At 39.1% G+C, this 20,268-nt stretch overlaps 1 protein-coding gene across 1 annotated transcript in view; it reads left to right on the top strand.

The window, feature by feature from the left end:
• LOC149255814 (putative isoprenylcysteine alpha-carbonyl methylesterase ICMEL2) overlaps positions 1 to 20,268 on the top strand; it is a 148,068-nt gene that overhangs the window by 93,247 nt on the left and 34,553 nt on the right. Inside the window, exon 10 of the mRNA XM_089460581.1 lies at positions 73 to 216. Coding sequence (XP_089316707.1) covers positions 73 to 216 — 144 coding nt within the window. The remainder of the gene's footprint in view (positions 1 to 72; positions 217 to 20,268) is intronic.

The raw sequence follows: 20,268 nt of genomic DNA, 5'->3' as shown, positions 1-20,268 counted from the left end.
TGAAACTTGACTTTGATTTAATATGTGACTATATCTTTGTGTCAACAAGACTGATTTAGGTGTCTTCTTCAGTGTTATGGAAGGAGAACACTCTTTGGCTCGCTTTTCTCCAGAAATATTGGTGAAAAATCCATCTTTTAGACAGGCAGTTTCGCTTCTGCCTCCAATTTTTCTGTTACATGGCACAGGGGATTACTCTATTCCATCGGAAGCCAGGTATGCTATGCGCTGATACCAAAAGAAATTGTTATGATTATATTGCTAATCCTGTTTTGTCTTCATTATAAAGAACTAGGCTGCATAAAGTTATTGGTTCAAATAGCATGTGTTTGAAGGTTTTGTGTCATGCATTGAATGCATTTTTGTAAATCAAGTTACCTTGTAATGTTCATTTGTTGTATGGGGAATCCTTTGCTGTATTTCTACATGCTTCTAACACTAGGGAATGGCAAAATGAGTTGTCTATAAGGCCTGTTACTACAATATCTAGTGCCCTAGTGCAAAGCTTCACTAGGCAGTCTAGGTTAAGGGCAACAATGGGATCAAAGTTTCAAACATACCGATTTTATTGTGAAAAAATCGTGAAATCATGATTTCTTGGCCTAGCCGATGTTTGCTGATTTTTATTGATATTTTGGTGATATTTTAATTTTGCGATGTTTGCTGATTTTTACTAATATTTTTTCAATTTTTATGATTTTTTGAACCATTGATGATTTTATCCCAATGTCGATGTTTGCAACATTGATGGAGGCTTCTCTAACAGATCACAGATATAAGTGACCAAAGAATTCTCAGGCTAAATACCCTCTAGGATTCTGCTAAATAGACACTCCAGGATAATATTCAACAAGGAAGGATGCCAGGTGAGATGAGGTTGCGAGTTCCGAGAACCTATGGCTATGTCTAGAGGGCTAAGATAGTCTTGGAGATGTTTAAATATATTCCAAACACATGCTACATTAGATTTAGTGATTGTTGTTATAAATTAGGGTTTTAAATGAGGACAATTTATAGCATGTAAATTTATGTCAAATAGCAAAACAGCCTACAATTAATGATAGACAATAATTAATCAAAGGCTATTTAAAGAATATGCAAAGGAAAAGATTACAACAAATTTTCAATGGCTGAAAATGCAATAAACCACTGCTAATACCCTAGCCATTAGCCTATGGTGGCTGAAAAATGCACAAAAGTGATATTTTTTCTTTTTCAATTTGGAAGATGCAAAGCCTAACCTAGTGCTATGATGTTTAAGGTATTTTATGCTATTAAATGCCGATTTTGCCATAACTAAACTAACCCTAGTTTACATGGAAAAATGTAAAAATATAATATTTTTTAAAGATTGACACACAAGAGACTAGTGCCCTTATCAATCTTGGGGGATATGGAGTAAAAAAGGGCGAGGTCAAAAGTGGAAGACCTTGATTGGAGTGGGTTAAGAGTGAGAGAGAGCCTCTCAGTTTAACCCTGACAGCTTTCAATCAATTGGAGATTTAAGCTGTAGGAATGCTATACTAAGTTTCCTTGATGGATATTTGGTGACAAATTTTGCAAGGGATATGTTAGAACCATATGATATTCAATATATCAAGAGAATTTCATAGAAACCCTGATTCTACAACATTCCAAAATGGAAGAAGATACTCACAGTAAAATAACACAATTCACCATAGCATCACTTCATCAATCCATGAGAAAATCCCTCCAAATAAAACTATCTTCCCTAAAACAATTTGCTATCCAAGTGCTCCATTGCATCCAAGTGACAAAAAGCACTAGTGCACACTCTCTCATGGAGTAAGATGGGTGTGTGTCACAATGAATCCTCCCAAATTGGCTTCCCTCTAGTTATATGAGGGAAACCAAGTCAATTTAGGGCAAAATTAGACGAAAAACTCTAAAAATAATATTTTAAGTAATTAAGTTAAGTAGGGCAAAAGTCGACCTAAAAGATAGCTATCTCAATGCCAAAACATAAAAAAAACCTCCTTTTAGCCCACACATGTGAATAGAAATGTGCAATCATCAAGCAAAACCCTCCTCATCAATGTGTCATCATCAACCAAGCCCATGTCATCACTTCATGCTTAATAAGGGTGATGTCATAAATCTAGGGCATGACATCATCATCCAAAAATGTGTACCATCCCTACTAGAAGTATGCCAAGCCATCATCATCATCAAACTAGTCCAAAAATAGGGCAACATCCATCAAAAAGTTACAATGCCAGCGTGGAGGCATCCTATGGTCTTTGGGGTCCTTTTTCCTTGTGAGCAACGTCCTAGCTCCAATATATAGTGTTTCGGGCTCTAGGGGTAGAGGAGGTCATCATCAGTGCTGGATACATCCCAAGGTCAATGTTCCTCATAAAATGGTCAAAGTCCTTGCTACGGTGTCTGGTGGGTCAAGTGGGGCCGGATGTCCACGTTAAAGTGTTGGAGAAGTCTCAATCATTCCTTGATGACAACTGTACCTAGCATAAAACATCTACAACATACCCTTAAAATTGGGTGGGGTCATCATCATTGGTAAAATAACCAGATGAGTATCACTGTGGACCATATTTGATGCAAAAGGCACCTATTTCACACAAGCATCATCTTTAAGTGTCTTCCTAGCTTAGGGTTTGTAAACAAGTTATCATGCTTAGATATGAGAAGGTTATCCGAAGGCCTTATTGGGTGTTGTTTGGTAGACAAATATCATCTTGCTAACAAGACAAATCTCCCTAGACTTGGGAACCAAGTCTAGTATATAACAAACAAATACATAGAAACATTCCCTAGTTTATCATCAAATCATAGATGCAAGTGGGATGAATGGTTCATACCTTTCTTGAAATGCTTGTCCTCGTTGTTGTTTAATGTAACTTTCAATCTCGTTCTCAATGTTCCAAGAAGAGATTTGCAAAAACACAAACGTACAAATGATCAAAGCATATGATACATGAATGATTCAACATAAACTATACAAGTGATCAAAGAATTTCATAACAATCATCATAACAATGAGTATGGGAAAGAAATATGCTTTGTATTAACAATGAAGAAAAGGAGAGAGGTACAACCAAGCCTTGATGTTGAAAGCTTCCTCCCAATGATCCTAGAGTCCAACCTTGCAATCAAAAAGTCTCCAATGGATACTTTGGCAGCATGAACATATAGTCTCAAGAGTAAAAAAGCCAACCCCTTCTCCATGAGAGTCTTTTGAATTTATAGACTAGAGAAGGGTAAGAGGAGATAAGAGATGGAGGTTACCGATCCACTAAGGTAGGGATGGGATCCACAAAGGTAGGAATGAGATCCAAGATAGGAGGGATGCGAGCCAAATCCCCATCGTTTGGAGTAGATACCTTCACAAGGCTTCTAGAATAGAAGTTTCTTGTCCCTTTTTATTTTTTACCCACGTTAAAAGACCATTGCACTTTTTGTGAAGGCAAGTTGTGTGATGTCACAAGACATTAGTTATTCAAGGTGCGACCATCGTAGGCAATAATGCTAGCAACTGTGACTGTCTCCAAAAATAGGGGTTTTTAAGGTATTTTCATAAAATTCTTATCTTCCATAGAGAGTTATTTCTTCCATCTTTTTTGGGGATTGGTGACAATAGTTCTTCAGATAGCGAAAGATCCAGATTTGACATCATTTTCCTAGATGTGACAAATTAATGTGTAATATATTGCCCCCTAATCTATGAAGTCCAAAAAGGTATGATGATTGAAGTGCTTTATCATGCAAAGGTTCGAATGAAGGAACAACTGGTTGGAAATTTTCAAGTCAACAATCAAGAGATTACAATACAATATCATCATATGGTCATCTTTGAGGTAGGCATTCACATTCTCGGAATATAAATAACTCTAAGTAAAAGTATGGAAATGTGCAAAGATCCATGTCAATAAAATGAAGTCATGGCCACTAGACATACATCGTGGATCCATGTTTGGAAAACTCAGCAGGAACACAACCACGAGACATACATCGTGGATCTATGCCATAGTCATGAATATTCAAAACTCCACGCAACCTGGATATATCAAACAATATCCAATGTCTTCATCTCTATCTATCCGTGGTACGAATCTAACCATGTGAATAAACATCTTGTAGTCGAACATGGTAGAAACCATTTGATTACTGACCAATGATGAAAACCATTAACAAATGCAAAAGAAACCACCAATAATGACAATGGCCCTCAAGGTGCTCTAGTACAATCTATGGGGTGTGACTAAATGATTTGAAGTCGAACACCCATAGAATCATTTGATCGAAGGTCAATGATAAAAACCTGTCGTCAAAAGTGAGGAAACTTGCCATTGAGGCATGCAAGCTCCAAGGTACTGAAAGGTTTCTAGACCAACTTCCTAGATAATGTGTTGAGGTCGATAGGAAGCGATCCTTCACAGGAGGGCCTATGAGATGAAACAAGTATCAAGATTTGAAGAACAAAATAGGAGTGGTTCAAGACTAACTCAGGGATGGTTGACACAATAGAAGGCTTTAAGGACTGTAAAATAGTTTTAGCTGAGGTTGAACTTCTCTTGAACATATTGATGTCACTATAATGACTTGGAAGCACTTGACTCAAAACAAGACCAGAGACCAATATGGAGACTTTCATTGAGGTATGATCAAATGAGAGAAATGGACTTCTCAACCTTGACACAAAAAGTGACGGAGTGTCATGTTCAAGAGTGACTCATTGCCTTTTCAAATACAAATATGAATATTTCTTTCCCAATTCCCCCCACCGTTATTGGCAAATACCTCTCTATTTTTACACAATCTTGAGGAGGATAACATATGATTGTAGTATAAGCTCATCCTTCGGACGAGTCCTTTTTAGAGTATTTTTAACGAACCCTAGGAAAGAGTGGTTCGGTCTCATTATGATTGATGAGTCCGACATTGCTTACATTTTATGAATCCAATGAGGGGACAATTGGACTTATTTTTCACGTTTAGAGTGTTTTGAAAAAGAAATGAAAAGGAAACTCCAAAATGGCCTTTTTTGTTTAAGTTTAATGAGTCCGATAAAAGATAACTCGTTCAGTTCTTTCGACGCAAAATTTTAACGAGCCTAGAGAAAGTAAAGCTTGGCGATGTTTCATGTTTAGGGAGTTTGAAAAGAATGTAAAGAAGACTCCAAGAGTATTTTTTTTTGTAAATTTAGTCTCCTAGGGCCGAAAAAGGATAAAACAATACAGAGGATAACTCTTCTAGCCATGATTGATTAGAGTATACCTTTTTCGTAATTAGTCTATCTGGCCCGAAAACAGGGTAAACTTACACTGAATAGATGCCCTTTCTAATCCCTTTAACGAGTGTGAAAGGAAACAAGTTCACTTGGCAAACTTTTCATGTTTAGGGAGTTTGCAAAGAGCTTAAACGAAACTCCACAAAGTTCCTTTTTTGTATTGTTTTTACAAGCTTGAAAAGTGATAAAAGTATACTTGGTAACTTATTCTCATGTATTTATGAGCACAAGAAGGAACAAAGACTAAGCTCGAGATAAGTTTCATTGCCCCTAGCATGACTTGCAAAGGCCAGTGGCTTAATTCTAGCATAATGACCAGAGGCATATGCCCCTCAGACTTTATGGTGGGAGATTTGTTTCATTTTTTAACAAGCTTGACACATTAAAGGAACTTTGCTCATGTGAGCTGTTTCATTTTTTAATGAGCTTGACACAGTAAAGGAACTACGCTTATAACACCTTGTTTCATTTTTTAACAAGCTTGACATAGGAAAAGAACCATGCTTATAATGATCATGATCATAGCTTCCAAGAATACAAAGCTCTGGAAGGAGTACATGTCAAGGGACACACTTCGATCATGGCTTTTAAGAGGTCTTCTTTAGATGGAAAGAACATTCTTTGGAAGGAATACATGTCAAGGGACTCAATAGGGGTAGGAAGATTAGGGTCCAATGCCCCCATTGAAGGGTTCACCATGTCAACTAACCAATCTAAGTCAAAAGAAGTCGAGTATATAGTGGGAGGCTCTTTTTCATCGTAAATGAAGGCATGGGACATTTGCCACACAATTAACCTGTGGTGGGGGGATACCACTTGTGTATAGGGAACATTTAGGGAAGTTGGATTGTTGGCAGTCATATGATGGCCAACAAACAAAAGCTAGTCAACATTTACAATGTTTCCATTATGAGGGAAAGACATCACTCAAAAGAGTGTGGACACGATAACTTTCATGGCATAGACATAGTCCCACCCAAGGAAAAAATTGAAATCCAAGGGGCCTTGGACTACTGGAACGTCAATACATATAGTTTTTCCTTCAAAAGTAATGGGCAACTGAGGAATGATCCCTAAAGGTTCACTGACTCTTTTGTTAAAAGCCAATAGATTCTGAGTAACAGACACAAGCTGAGGGGAACCCAAAGCTTGCCAAGCGGTTAAGGATAGAATGCTAACAAAAGCACCTTCATCTACAATAGTGTGACACATGTTCTTATCACAAGCCTTCACAATGATTTGGAAAGGGATGCAAGAAGGGAGACGAGGCTCTGTTAGTCTATTCCAATCAAAGGAAATGACCTCAGTTCGTGGAGGGGGTTTCGTGGAAACGAGTGTAATGCACCCTTGTCGGGGAAGATCTGAATCGACAAAAATAACCTGAGTGGTATTAACATCACTCTTTAAAGGGAGAGTGGGATCGACCAATGAGCGAATTGAATCAACGACTTCATCAACCAATGGTTCATCAACCTGAGTGGTATGGGTTTCACTCTCCAAGGGAAGAGTGGGATTCACTGAACATGGAATCAAATCAATCACTTGGTCAACTGACGGTAGGTTGGAAGAAAGCTTACGGTAACCAATTGGAAGTTGGTGTTGAGAAACATTAAGGTTTTTCAACAATTTCAAGGCTTCATCCATATGAAGCCAAAGGTGATTTTGATGACTCCCTTTGCATAACCTACAAGGAAACCTAACTTTAACCTTTCTCTGTGGAACCTTATAATCATTAGTTGGAGGACCAATAGTAAGTCAGTGAGAATCCTTATACCACACTTCTAACACTTTAGGAATACTAGGACAGTCGATAAGAAGATGATCACCCTTACAAAGTTTGCAAGGGTATTTGGGCTTGCGATGGGTGTTGGAGGGTTCCTCAACATTATGAACAATCACAACAATGGTTACTAACATTAAGACTTTCACCAGGCGAAGAAGAAGAAAGGGAAGAAGACATGATGGGTGAACAAGGTAAAGGGTCAACATGAGGTTGGTGTTGTTGAGGTGCAAAACATGGTTGAGGTGAAGCAACTTGGGTATTTGGGATCGACAGAGTTGAAAACAACCATACCGGTAAACCTATCATGAATCCATAAAGAGACAATGTAGCCATGTAGGGAGGACCAACATTTCCATAGGAAGGAAAAGTACTAGGATCCCTATTAAAAGGGTTCCTTGATTAGCAAACTCTAGAACTGTTGCCATTAGACTCAACCTAAGGTCTACTAAATGGTAAAACAAATAGCACACGCTAATAAATGTAAGAAAACATGCAAACAACATTTTCACAGTGAAATCACTAGTTAGTGAGGGAATCCAACAACACAAAGATCAATATGAAAAGTGGCTGGAGATAGAGCAGGTGGAACTAGTTATGCTGACAATTTGCTTAACAACACAACTTGGTGCAAGTAACTCCACATATAACGAAGCACCCTCCAAGAAGGCCCGAGTGAGTATAGCCAATGTCTCTTTCAGGAATAACAAGGATTTCCCCCTTGTCATCACCTTGGGTAATAGCCCTAAGATTATGGTCACTAAGGTTACCACGCACAACAAACTGGCTTGGGGGGGACAATCGTAGATGGGATATACACGCAAGAGCAGAGTAACAAAGCTCAATCCCCTTGAGAGATCCCTCAAAATGAGGTAGTCTTATCATGTGATTCCCAAGTTCCTTTCGACACCGTTTGTAATGTGCGTAGATCAGCGCTATCGTAACTAATGAAGTAGGGTTGATTACTTTGTTGGGTCCAATATGACCTCGTGCTTGATTGTTGTGTAAGAGGAGCTTCCCAAAGACGAGATGTAGCAAATGGATTCCTCTCCTTATCACAAGCTTTTATGTTTTCTTGCAGCTTTGGAGCATTAACTTTCAACACCTATTCCAAAGGCCTACAACTAATCTAATGTAGGTTTGACTACGATATCAATATAAAAAGTCTAGTTAATTTTATTAAGCATTGATCCTTACACTATTGTTTACTCAAGAGGGTCCACAAAGATGAAACCAATGATATTAAGACTCGACTCCAAATTTAATGCAATGAATATGAAAATGTAATTTTTTTCAATTCAATGAATACTAACTATGGTAAGGAGTGAGAGATTTCAAGCAAAGTGTAACATTCAAAGCAAGAAACATGAACTACTCTTTAACTGCAAATCAAAGAAAATGCAGGATACACGATTGAAAAATGTAACATTCAAATAAATTTTTGAAAATTGTAACTTTGCTTAAAAATCCAACCTAAAAAATACTTCACCCATGAACTACAATACAAGATTTTTCTTTTTGAAAAGCAAATATTTAATGGAAAGGAATATGAACTCTTTTCATAAAACACTCCAACAAACAAATCTTTGACAATCTAATTCCAATGTAAAAGAAGACTGTAAATACTTCAATCAGTAAATAAAAAACTAATTACGTCAAAGAAATGAAAATGCAAACTTTTCACAAACAAAAAGATTTTCCACAACAAGCTAAAAATGAAGTTTTTGGCCTATAACAGATCAAGAATAGACTAAAAAACAACAGTAATAAACAAATCAAAGATCACATAGGGGAAAACTGAAATTTTCCAAGACCGACGCAAGTATCTAGTACATATCAGTGCGATGAAGAGGGATAGTCACAACTGTTAGATAAAAATGTGTGATGGCATCACTCTGTCTCTCATAGCAAGGTGCGAAGGGTGGAAAAAATTAAGAAACATATTTTTTTTCAAAAGAATTTATAGATCTAGGTTTTCAGAATCAACAAGGGTTGATCAGAGACTCATAATAGGTTTGACTTTTTAGAAAACGACGAAAATTGAAGAGCAAGTCGTTCCCTAGTGGAGTTGCCAATTTGTTTGTTGGACAAATCTTATCTTGCCGACAAGACATATCTTCCTAGACTTGGGAACCAAGTCTAGAACAAAACAAACAAATACATAGAAACATTCCCTAGTTTTGTTATTAAATCATAGATTTAAGTGGGATGAATGGTTCATACCTTTTTTGAAATGGTTGTGTTGGAAAATGTAACTAGGTTCGGTCTTCATTCATGTATTTGAGTCATCATGTAATGTACTTGTCAAAAGAATAATGAAAATAATTTTTATTATTGTAACATTGATTTATTAAAGCATGGGTTTCATGCTTGGGTCATCATTATATTAATCAAAGTGCCCATTGTGGACTCCTAGGATTAGTATTGAGTCTATAGAGTCATTGTATATTTAAAGAGATCCTTCTTGGGCCTTTGAATCATGTAAAAAGGTTTAGTATTGAGTCAAAAATAGTTTATGTAACCTCCACACCAAGTTGGCCTAGAAGAAATCAAATTGGCCTAAAGACACCAATTCGACCTCACTTGAAGCCTATAAATAGATGGAAGACGAATTCATATGGAGCATCTCATATCATGATAGTTCGGTATCTCTAAGGAAGCTGGAGAACTGTGAAGTGGGAAGAAGAAGCCTAAAGGAAGTGTGCATTGGGTCAAGTCTAAAGAGAAGAAGAAAATCAAAGTTTTGGAGCTACTCTCTCTCTGTTTCGTGCCCTAGTTTGGGAGATCAAAGTCTTCCAATTATTGTTGCTGCCAGTTGCTGCTTGATGTCGTAAGTTGCTGCATAGTCGAAGTTGCTAGGAAGGAAGTGTTGTTGCAAAGGTGTCGAAGTTCTGGAAGGCTTACTTGGTGTGGAGGGAAGGTTTGGTCTTTGTCTAGGTTGAAGAGTCTCAAAGAATACTATTGAAGGAAGAGAATTTTTGACTGGGTTTTCCCCTCGGGGGGTTTTTTCCTTGGCATAGTGCCTACATCTTGTGTCTCTTGTTTTGTGATCTTCATACATGCTTAATATGGTAATTGTTTGATGAAAGATAAGATAATAATGAAGTAAACGAAGCCAACATAACTCACAAGTAATTAACAAGAAAGAGGAATCAAACCCTAATCTACTTGCATTGATTTTTGAACATGGAATCAGAGCTAAGGTTAGGAAAAGTTGAACATCACTTTTTTGCATGGATTCTCCCTCTTTGATAAACTACATGAAGATGGGTATCAACACTGCTAGAAGATGGATCAAGAAGGTCATCGACTACTTATTCAACTAGGTCAAAAGTCAAGGATTCTTGGCTGCTCTTACATGTTCTCTTAGTGATGACAATGCATGGATCATTGATATTGGAGCCTCAAGACACATGACAGGAGAAAGTAAACAACTCCATACTCTATCAGAGGAGCCATCTTCTCATGTAGTGGAATTGGGTGACAACAAAAGCTATGCTGTTAGAGGCTTGGGAGCAACATCGTTGAAGCTGGAAAATGGATCGAAGCTGCCCCTCAACAACATTCCATATGTTCTAGGTTTGAAAAAAAATTGCTTTCGATTTCTTGTTTAGAAGATAAAGGGGAAAGAGTTGCTTTTGTTGATGGAAAATTATTGGTTTGGGGAAAGATTCTAGCATTGATAAAGCTAGGGTTATTAGAGTTCGTGAGGGAATCCTTTATAGAGTTATTACACCACCTCGTCAAGCTTTGGTTCACATAGAAATCAATCCCATTGAGCTATGGCATAGGAGATATGGTCATCTACATTATAAGGTCATCCCTTCTCTTAGTCAATTGGTTCATGGCATCCCCAATAGGAAGTTAGATCATGAAGGTGTGTGCAAGGGATGCTCTTTGGGAAAGCATACAAGAAAGCCATTTATGAATAGTGAAACTGGGTCTAAAGAGATACTAGATCTCATTCATTCTGATGTGTGTGGGCCCATGTCTGACAAATCACTTGGAGGTCATCTCTACTATGTAACATTCATTGATGACCATTCTAGAAAGACATGGCTCTATCTTCTCAAAAGAAATGATGAAGTGTTTGAAAAGTTCAGGGAGTTTAGGTTTGAAGTGGAAATCCTAACCGAAAGAAAGACAAAAACTCTAAGGTCCGACAATGGTGGGGAATACACTTCTAAGGAATTGATTTCATATTGTAAGGAAGCAGGTATTAAGAGGGAGCTCATTGTTCCTTATTATCCCGAACAAAATGGAGTGGCCGAAAGGAAGAATGGGTCAATTGAAGAAGTCATTCGAACAATGCTCCTTGATCAAGAACTATCAAAATTCTTATGGGGATAAGCAACAATGACAACCGTGTACATTTAAAATAGAAGTCCTCATAGAAGTCTTAATAATACAACACCTGAAGAAGTATTCACAAGAAAGAAGCCGAGTGTGGATCACCTCCGAATCTTTGGAAGTCCAACATACATCCATGTTCCAAAGGACAAGTGAAAGAAGTTGGTTCCTACAAGTATCAAGGGAATATTTGTTGGATATAGTCTCTCCTTAAAAGCATATAGGATCTACATTAAGGAAGGAAGACATATTGAAGTAAGCAGGGATCTCATATTCAATGAAAATCAAGCCTACAAGAAATCAAAGGATATTCCTATTGATTCTGATGATGAAGAAGTTCTAATATTTGAAGAAGAAGAAGATCATCATGAAAACCCTACTACAAATCAAGAAGAAGAAGAAGGACCAAGTGAGCCTATTCAATCTATGGTCATCCCAACCACTAGGAAAAGGCCAAATTGGTTAAAAGCTACATTAGAAGATGCTAAAGGACATGAAGTTGCGAAAGGAACCTTCAGGGAAAGTAAGAGACCGAAGAGATACTCTGGTTATGCTACATATATGACGAAGTTGATATAAGCCGGACCATCTACATTCAAGGAAGCTGCTCATCAAGAAGTTTGGAAGAAAGTGATGCAGGAAGAATATCAATCCATTATGAAGAATGGGGTTTGGGAAATCATTCCTAGACCTAATGACAAATCGGTTGTCACCTCTAAATGGATCTATAAGATCAAACATGCTGTTGATGGAAGTATAGAAAAGTATAAAGCTAGATTCGTTGCAAGGGGTTTCTCTCAAAAGGAAGGCATTGATTATGAAGAAACCTTTGCACCCACAACAAGGTACACTACCATTAGATCTCTCGTTTCATTGGCTCTACAATGGGTTGGAATATCCATCAAATGGATGTGAAGACGATGTTTCTTAATTGGACCATTAACGAGGAAGTGTATATTGAACAACCTGAAGGCTTTGAAGTTAATAGCAAGGACTCCCATGTTTATAGACTTAAGAAGGCCTTATATGGTTTGAAGCAAGCATCTAGGGCATGGTATGCAAGGATGGATGCATATCTACTTAGAATTGGGTTCATAAAGAGTTCCGTTGATCTAAATCTCTACATCAAGGTCATGAATAATGAGCTCATCATTATTTTGCTATATGTGGATGATCTATTCATTATAGGTGTGGAGTGAAGCATTCAAGAATGCAAGAAGATGTTGACAATTGAATTTGAAATGAAGGATCTAGGACTGATGCACTATTACTTGGGTCTAGAAGTATGGCAGAAACCTGGGGAGATATATTTGGGGCAAGGAAAGTACATTATCAAGTTGCTGTAGAAATTTAGGATGATGGATTCCAAGCCGATGACTACTCCTTTGATCACCAATCTCAAGAAGTTGCGGGGATTTGATTCTAGTCTCATGGATGCTACCTCCTATATTCAGTTGGTGGGCTCCCTAATGTCCCTGGTAAATACTAGGCCAGATATATGTTTTGTAGTAAACATTCTTAGTCAGTTTCAGTTGGAACCTCGTCATGATCACTGGATAGCTACCAAACACATATTGAGGTATCTTCGTGGCACTATATATCACTGCCTAAAGTATGATAGTAAGGAAGTTAAGCTGATTGGTTATACAAATTCTGATTGGGGTGGCAGTGAGATTGATGGAAGGAGCACTACCAGAGGATGTTTTAGTCTAGGAGCTGCTTGTTGACCTAGGTTGTCATTGATGTCAATAAGGCAATATTCTGGATACTAGAGGATGACATGAAGCCAAGGGGATGTAGAGCAGATTCATGAAGAGATAGGAGCAAGGCCATCAGGATAGCCAAGCCATAAGTAAGAGCGGCTGCAAGAGGAGCCATATATATATATATATATATATATATATATATATATATATATATATATATATATATATATATATATATATATACATATATATATGCGGAAACAGACATATCAGAGCAAGGAGGCATATCAAAGCAAGAGGAGCCATATATATATATATATATATATATGTATGCCATATATATGCCAAAGAAGAGGAGTATACATGGCAAACAGAGGACGCAGACAACCATCGGAGCAACAGAGGAGTAGACAGAGCATCAGAGGAAGCAGATTACACAATTGGGAGCCATCAGAGGAGAAAACCCATCTATATATGCATTCACAGCTATCGGAGCAACAATGCCAAAGGAAGACCAATCAAAGGAGCATAGAGGAAGAGTGGAGGACACAACGATAGAGCAAACAAAGCCATGGGACGCAGCAGACACAGCTATCGGAAGCCATATATCCACAAATACACTATCGGAGTGGAAAGGCAAAGCTTATATATGTGTGCACACTGCAAAGAATACTCTATCGGAGGCAGAAGTGTTAATGCTATCGGGCCGTAGAACCCATATAACATCGCCTCTGTGTATTTACTTGTTTATCACCAAATGCTTTTTACACAGAGAAACCACGCTAAACACTTAGCTGATTCGGAAAGCGGACTTGAAACCTTATACATGGGAGTGTTGAGTTATATTGGGTCCCGCACACAATATCGTATCGGGACTTCGAGAGGGAAGTCATATAGTGTGTCAAGTGGACCATTGCGATCGTCGATAGCAATTATCGCATCGTGAATTTGGAGCGGAAGTCATATAGTGGTAAGCGGCCCCTTTGCGATCGCCGATAACGATACATATAAGGTTGCGGGCCTGACGAGAATATTAACTATGGTTTAATACCATATCGCATCCGCCCATCGCAATGCTACACAGAGGGTTGTCCGACTAGAAGCGCCGATTGCGATAAAGCATGTGGACCCGATTAAACATTATAACATGGCTTAATATAATATCGTGTCCAGTGGTGGATCGGCCGTCGACCATCGACGATATCATGGGGTTGATGTATAAAGGACCCCTGGAAGCCTTGAGTGCTGATTGCGACATACGCTGCGGATCTGATACAGGAATAGTTGCGGGTGAATTAATATTGATGTCCGCCCTTTAGTTCCTGTGTAAATAATTTTTTTGGCTTACGCAGCTTTTAGAGGCAAAAATACACTACGGAATGCTCCCGATAGTTCAGGAGGTTGAAATAATGTCGATGGCGATTGCGATCAGGACGTGGTAGGCCCGTTAAATAATGCCATCCCTGTGTATGCCTGGTATCATGAGAAAACAGGAGCGCTGTTACAGTTTTCTGAATGTGTCCTTTGCGTATGACTCTGTCCTCGCCATTGAATCAACGTGACCTGTGAGCATGAATAGACAGAGGAAACTGAAAGCTGGGAAGCTGAAGAAGCAAGCAAGCATAGAGGAAATGACAGCGAGCGTTGAGGAAGTCTAAGAGGCGGTGTAAGTGGAAACGAATGGACGAAGGCATGGGAATGTATAAAACAATAAAATTAGAGAACTGATGTGGTTGTTGGTATGGTGAAGAACCAGAGTGTGAGATAGCAGAAGCAACAGTGCTGAATGCTGTTGAACGCAGTGGAAAATAAGCTGGAGGAGACAGAGGCAGCGAGAGGATCTAGCAGAACAAAAAGAGGGTCGAAGGACCAACAAGACAGGAGGAATTCGAAGGGTAGAAGTTGCCAGCAGAGAAGCAGTCTTGCTGAAACATTCACCGTGACATTAGAACATATGCTTGAACTGAAAGCAGGTTCTTATGCAGAGTTTTAGTGCAGTTGTAGTGGACTCACTAAAGCAGTGTGGAGATATGATCAGAGGTCAACTATTGGAGACTCTGTGTGAATGGTAGGAAGAGTTGTAAAGACTCCTTCAAGAGAAGACTGGTTGTCATTGATGCTGTAGCTTGGAGACTACAGAGAAACTATAACCAGATAGAACTCAGCAGAGAAGAGTTTTGAGAGTAGAACATTATTATCAAAAGTGCCTTGACAGGATTGGAGTCCTTGGGGCTGGTGCCTTAGAAGCAAGAAGGATAGGAGTCCTTGGGGCTGGTGCCTCAAAAGCAAGAAGGATAGGAGTCCTTGGGGCTGGTGCCTCAGAAGTAAGTAGGATTGGAGTCCTTGGGGTTGATGCCTCAGAAGTAGGAAGGATTGAAGTCCTTGGGAGTTGGTGCTCCTAAGTCCAAGATTGGTGTCTTGGCAAAATAGAGTTGGTGCTCTGGAGGTTGGAGCCTCACCAAAGTCCAAGTTGGAGCTTGGCAACTGATTGTAACCATCTATATATTGTATCTATTTTACTGCACAGTTTATATTAATAAAAGCATTTATTCTTGCTGTTCATCTTGTGTTCTGAATATATATGTTTTAACTGGTAAAAAAATAGTGGGAAAAAGAAATATTGATTCAACCCCCTCTCAGTGTTTCCAACAATTGGTATCAGAGCAGGTACCTTCATTCAAAGCTTAACAGCTTGAAGGTTGACCCTTAGAACACAAATGGCGAAGTCAAGGAAGAAAGTCTCCAATCCTCCTAAGGATGTGTCTCCCTCTACTACGAAAATAGAAGACAATCAATTTGAGGAGTTTCCAAGGCTCAACGGGAACTTTAGTATATGGGAAGCAAGAACGAGGAATTTCTTACAGACTCAAGGCGTTGAAATTTGGAAATCAGTGATTGATGATAGCAGGATGGATAGAGAATCCAAGGAGTACAATGCAAAAGCAGTAAAGGCAATCTTGAATGGGCTCCTTAATTCTGTAAAGAACAATCTAGGAAAAGATTCATTAGCAAAGGGCATATGGGACAAACTTCATGATCTTCACTCAAAAGGAGCACTGACCATGACCATCAATCAAGAAGGAGATCCTGAACCCATCATAGAAGTTGAAAATGAGAATGATGACATCAAGGCTAAAGCAGATCTAGAAGATGAAGAGAATGAAAAAAACTTTGTAGAAGAACTCCTCGCTCAACTTATGACTGCCATGGAAGAGATTAACAATTTGAAAAAGGAAAATGAGGCACTTAAGAAGATAGCTCCAGTTGGTGACCAAGATCAAACAAGAAAGAAAGTTTACCTCATCAAGTACAAGAAAGGGATGAAGAGTTTGGCAAGCTTAAGAAGGAATTTGATCAAAGTAAAAGAAAGCATCATGAAGAAGTCATATCCATGACAAATCAACTGAATAAAGCAAAGAAGCAGGAAGATACCTTGTCAAGTCAACTTGAACAAAGGCACAAGAGCTTGAACAAACTTGAAGAAGAGATTGGTCAATACAAAATAGAGGTCTCCTCTCTCAAATCTCAACTACAAGGAGCAAGGAAACAAGCTCAAGGAGCTGAGAAGGAAATGGAGAGCAGTCAAGCAAAGAATGAAGAAATCTTCAAAATGAAGTCAGATATCATCTCCCTTAAAATAGTAGCAGCTGAAGCTACTCGTAGCAAGGAAGAAACTGAGGAACAACTTGCAAAGAAGAATAGTGAGTGTGAAAGATTGGAAGAAGAGATTGTCTTCCTCAGAACAAAGGTTGAAGGGATGAACAAAATCTTGAAGAGCTCTCAAGCCTTGGATGACATGCTCAACTATCACAAATGTCCATCTGATAAATCAGGTCTCGGGTATACAGGTGAACCCTCAAACAAGAATGAAAATGCTTTAAACAAAAGAGAAGTGAAGAAGCCATAAAGAAATGGTGATGCTCCCAGTGCTAGCAAATGCAGGGAGAAAAATCAAGGCTACAATAGAAGAAAACCAGCTCCAAGAAGAAATGTAGATGATGACAAAGATGCGAGAGGCAATGGTTATCATCAAAGGATCTCAAGGCAGAAAGGCTTCAGAAGTACATCAAGGAAACCTCTATCTCCCAGGTACCAAAGTTCATTTTTTGGTTATTGTTATTCTTGTTCAAACTTTGGTCACATGGCAAAAGACTGTAAAGCATATCATAAAGATAGATGTTATGGTCCCCAACCATCTCATAGAGATAGATGTTATAGTCTCCGACAACCTCCAAGAAACAATTTTGTGAAGAAATCATGAATTCTTATTCATGAACAATGTAGAATGCTTCAAGTGTCATAACATTGGTTATATGGCACATGATTGTAACTTAACATGGGCTCTTACACAAGCTAGAACCATGCAAAAGAAGCAAGTTACACAAGTATGGAGAAGGAAGGAAATACAATCCGAAAGTCCCTTGAGTTTTTCAGCCAACAGGATATGTCATTGGCCTGAATTTTTGACAATCTAAGCATTAGATGGGCAGACTCTGCCCAAAAGAGATGATGCATACAGTCAGGGAGAGCCTATCATGTCTCAGGAGCACTCCATTGAAGCATATGATCCTGTAACCATTCTTTGGATTGTTGTTAAAGAAATAGGGCAAACAACCATGGTGCTATTATCACAAAAGTTTATGTCTTAACTCAGGAATTTAATGTGAGAACAGATAAATTCTGGACACTAATAGAGGCAGTCTTCAAACAAACAGATACATCTGGAATGGAGTTTGAAGTAAGAGCAGCTGGCAACATATAACAAAACTGAAGCATTGCATGAAGATGCAAATCAACAGAATGTATTTAAAAGACAGTCACAGATTGGATATCTAAATCTGCTAAGAGGAAATAATTAGCTGAGATATGTACAAGAACGCAAGGAAAAGATGGCTCATAGGAAGGAGAATGTTGTGCAGTCAAGCATAACTTAAGTTGATACAGATCACTTAAGAAATATAGCAACAATAAGGCACAACCCCTCACATTTTTGTCCAAATGCAATGATGATTGAATACTAGATGGCAGTAACTTAAGGGGAAGCACATAGACACAAAGGAACTTAGATCTGAAGGAAGATAGCAAGAAAGACAATCTCAGGGGCATTTTCTCTTGATTCGGACTATGAAGGGACAACAATATTACCTGTGGAGACAACAATATGGATTGAAGCATAAAAGCTTGGACACTTGGTGTATGGCCGTTTGCAATCTGAATGAAAGCATTAAAGTAGAGCATCTTTAAGCATTTTTGAAGCCATGATAAAGCAGTTCTGAGACATGAAGAGGGAATAATGTGTTAATTGATGATAAAACATCAATCCCTCTATCTTGAGTAAAAAGAAGAAGAGCACTATGACAGGGGGAGTCACAGACCCATGAAGATCTACCATTCATGAAGAACAGAAGCAACTTGATAGGGGGAGTCCCAGAGCATTCCTTTGCCATTGATGTCAAAGGGGGAGAGAAGAAGAATATTGCCATCAATAACAAAGGGGGAGATTGTTGACCTAGGTTGTCATTGATGTCAATATGGAAATATTCAGGATACTAGAGAATGACATGAAGCCAAGGGGATGTAGAGCAGATTCATGAAGAGACAGGAGCAAGGCCATCAGGATACCCAAGCCATAAGTAAGAGGGGTTGCAGGAAGAGCCAGGAAACAGACATATCAGAGCAAGGAGGCATATCAAAGCAAGAGGAGCCATATATATATATATATATATATATATATATATATATGCCAAAGAAGAGGAGCATACATGGCAAACAGAGGACACAGACAACCATCGGAGCAACAGAGGAGTAGACAGAGCATCATAGGAAGCAGATTACGCAATCAGGATCCATCAGAGGAGAAAACCCATCTATATATGCATTCACAGCTATCGGAGCAACAATGCCAAAGGAAGACCGATCAAAGGAGCATAGAGGAAGAGCGAAGGACACAGCGATAGAGCAAACAGAGCCATGGGATGTAGCAGACACAACTATCGAGAGCCTATCGGGAGCCACATATCCACAAATACACTATCGGAGCGGAAAGGCAAAGCTTATATATGTGTGCAAAGAATACTCTATCGGAGGCAGAAGTGTTAACGCTATCGGGCCGTAGAACCCATATAGCATCGCCTCTGTGTATTTACTTGTTTATCACCGAATGCTTTTTACACAGAGAAACCACGCTAAACACTTAGCTGATTTGGAAAGCGGACTTGAAACCTTATACATGGGAGTGTTGAGTTATATCGGGTCCTGCACACAATATCGCATCGGGACTTCGGGAGGGAAGTCATACAGTGTGTCAAGTGGACCATTGCGATCGCCGATAGCGATTATCGCATCGGGAATTCGGAGCGGAAGTCATACAGTGGTAAGTGGCCCCTTTGCAATCGCTGATAGCGATACATATAAGGTTGCGGACCCGACGAGAATATTAACTATGGTTTAATACCATATCGCATCCACCCATCGCAATGCTACACAGAGGGTTGTCCGACTAGAAGCGCCGATTGAGATAAAGCATGTGGACCCGATTAAACATTATAACATGGCTTAATATAATATCGCGTCCAGTGGTGGATCGGCCGTCGGCCATCAGTGATATCATGGGTTGATGTATAAAGGACTCCTGGAAGCCTTGAGTGCCGATTGCGACATACACTGCGCATTCGATATAGGAATAGTTGCGGGTGAATTAATATTGAAGTCTGCCCTTTAGCCATTTTGCCTGTGTTTCCTGTGTAAATGAATTTTTTGGCTTACGCGGCGTTTAGAGGCAGAAATACACTACGGAATGCTCCCGATAGTTCAGGAGGCTGAAATAATGTCGATGGCGATTGCGATCAGGACGTGGCAGGTCCGTTAAATAATGCCATCCTTGTGTATGCCTGCTATCATGAGAAAACAAGAGCGCTGTTACAGTTTTCTGAATATGTGTCCTCTGCGTATGACTTGGTCCTCGCCATTGAATCAACATGTCCTGTGATCACGAATAGACAGAGGAAACCGAAAGCTGGTAAGCTGAAGAAGCAAGCGAGCACAGAGGAAATGATAGCGAGCGTTGAGGAAGTCTAAGAGGCGGTGTAAGCGGAAACAAATGGACGAAGGCATGGGAATGTATAAAACAGTAAAACCAGAGAACTGTTGTGGTTGTTGGTATG

This window comes from Pinus tabuliformis, chromosome 7 (genome assembly GCF_031772625.1).
Source record: "Pinus tabuliformis cultivar Carrire ecotype Pingquan chromosome 7, CPIR1, whole genome shotgun sequence".
NCBI lineage: Eukaryota > Viridiplantae > Streptophyta > Pinopsida > Pinales > Pinaceae > Pinus > Pinus tabuliformis.
The sequence above is the reverse complement of the archived record's forward strand: the minus strand, read 5'-3'. Positions and strand labels throughout refer to the sequence as shown.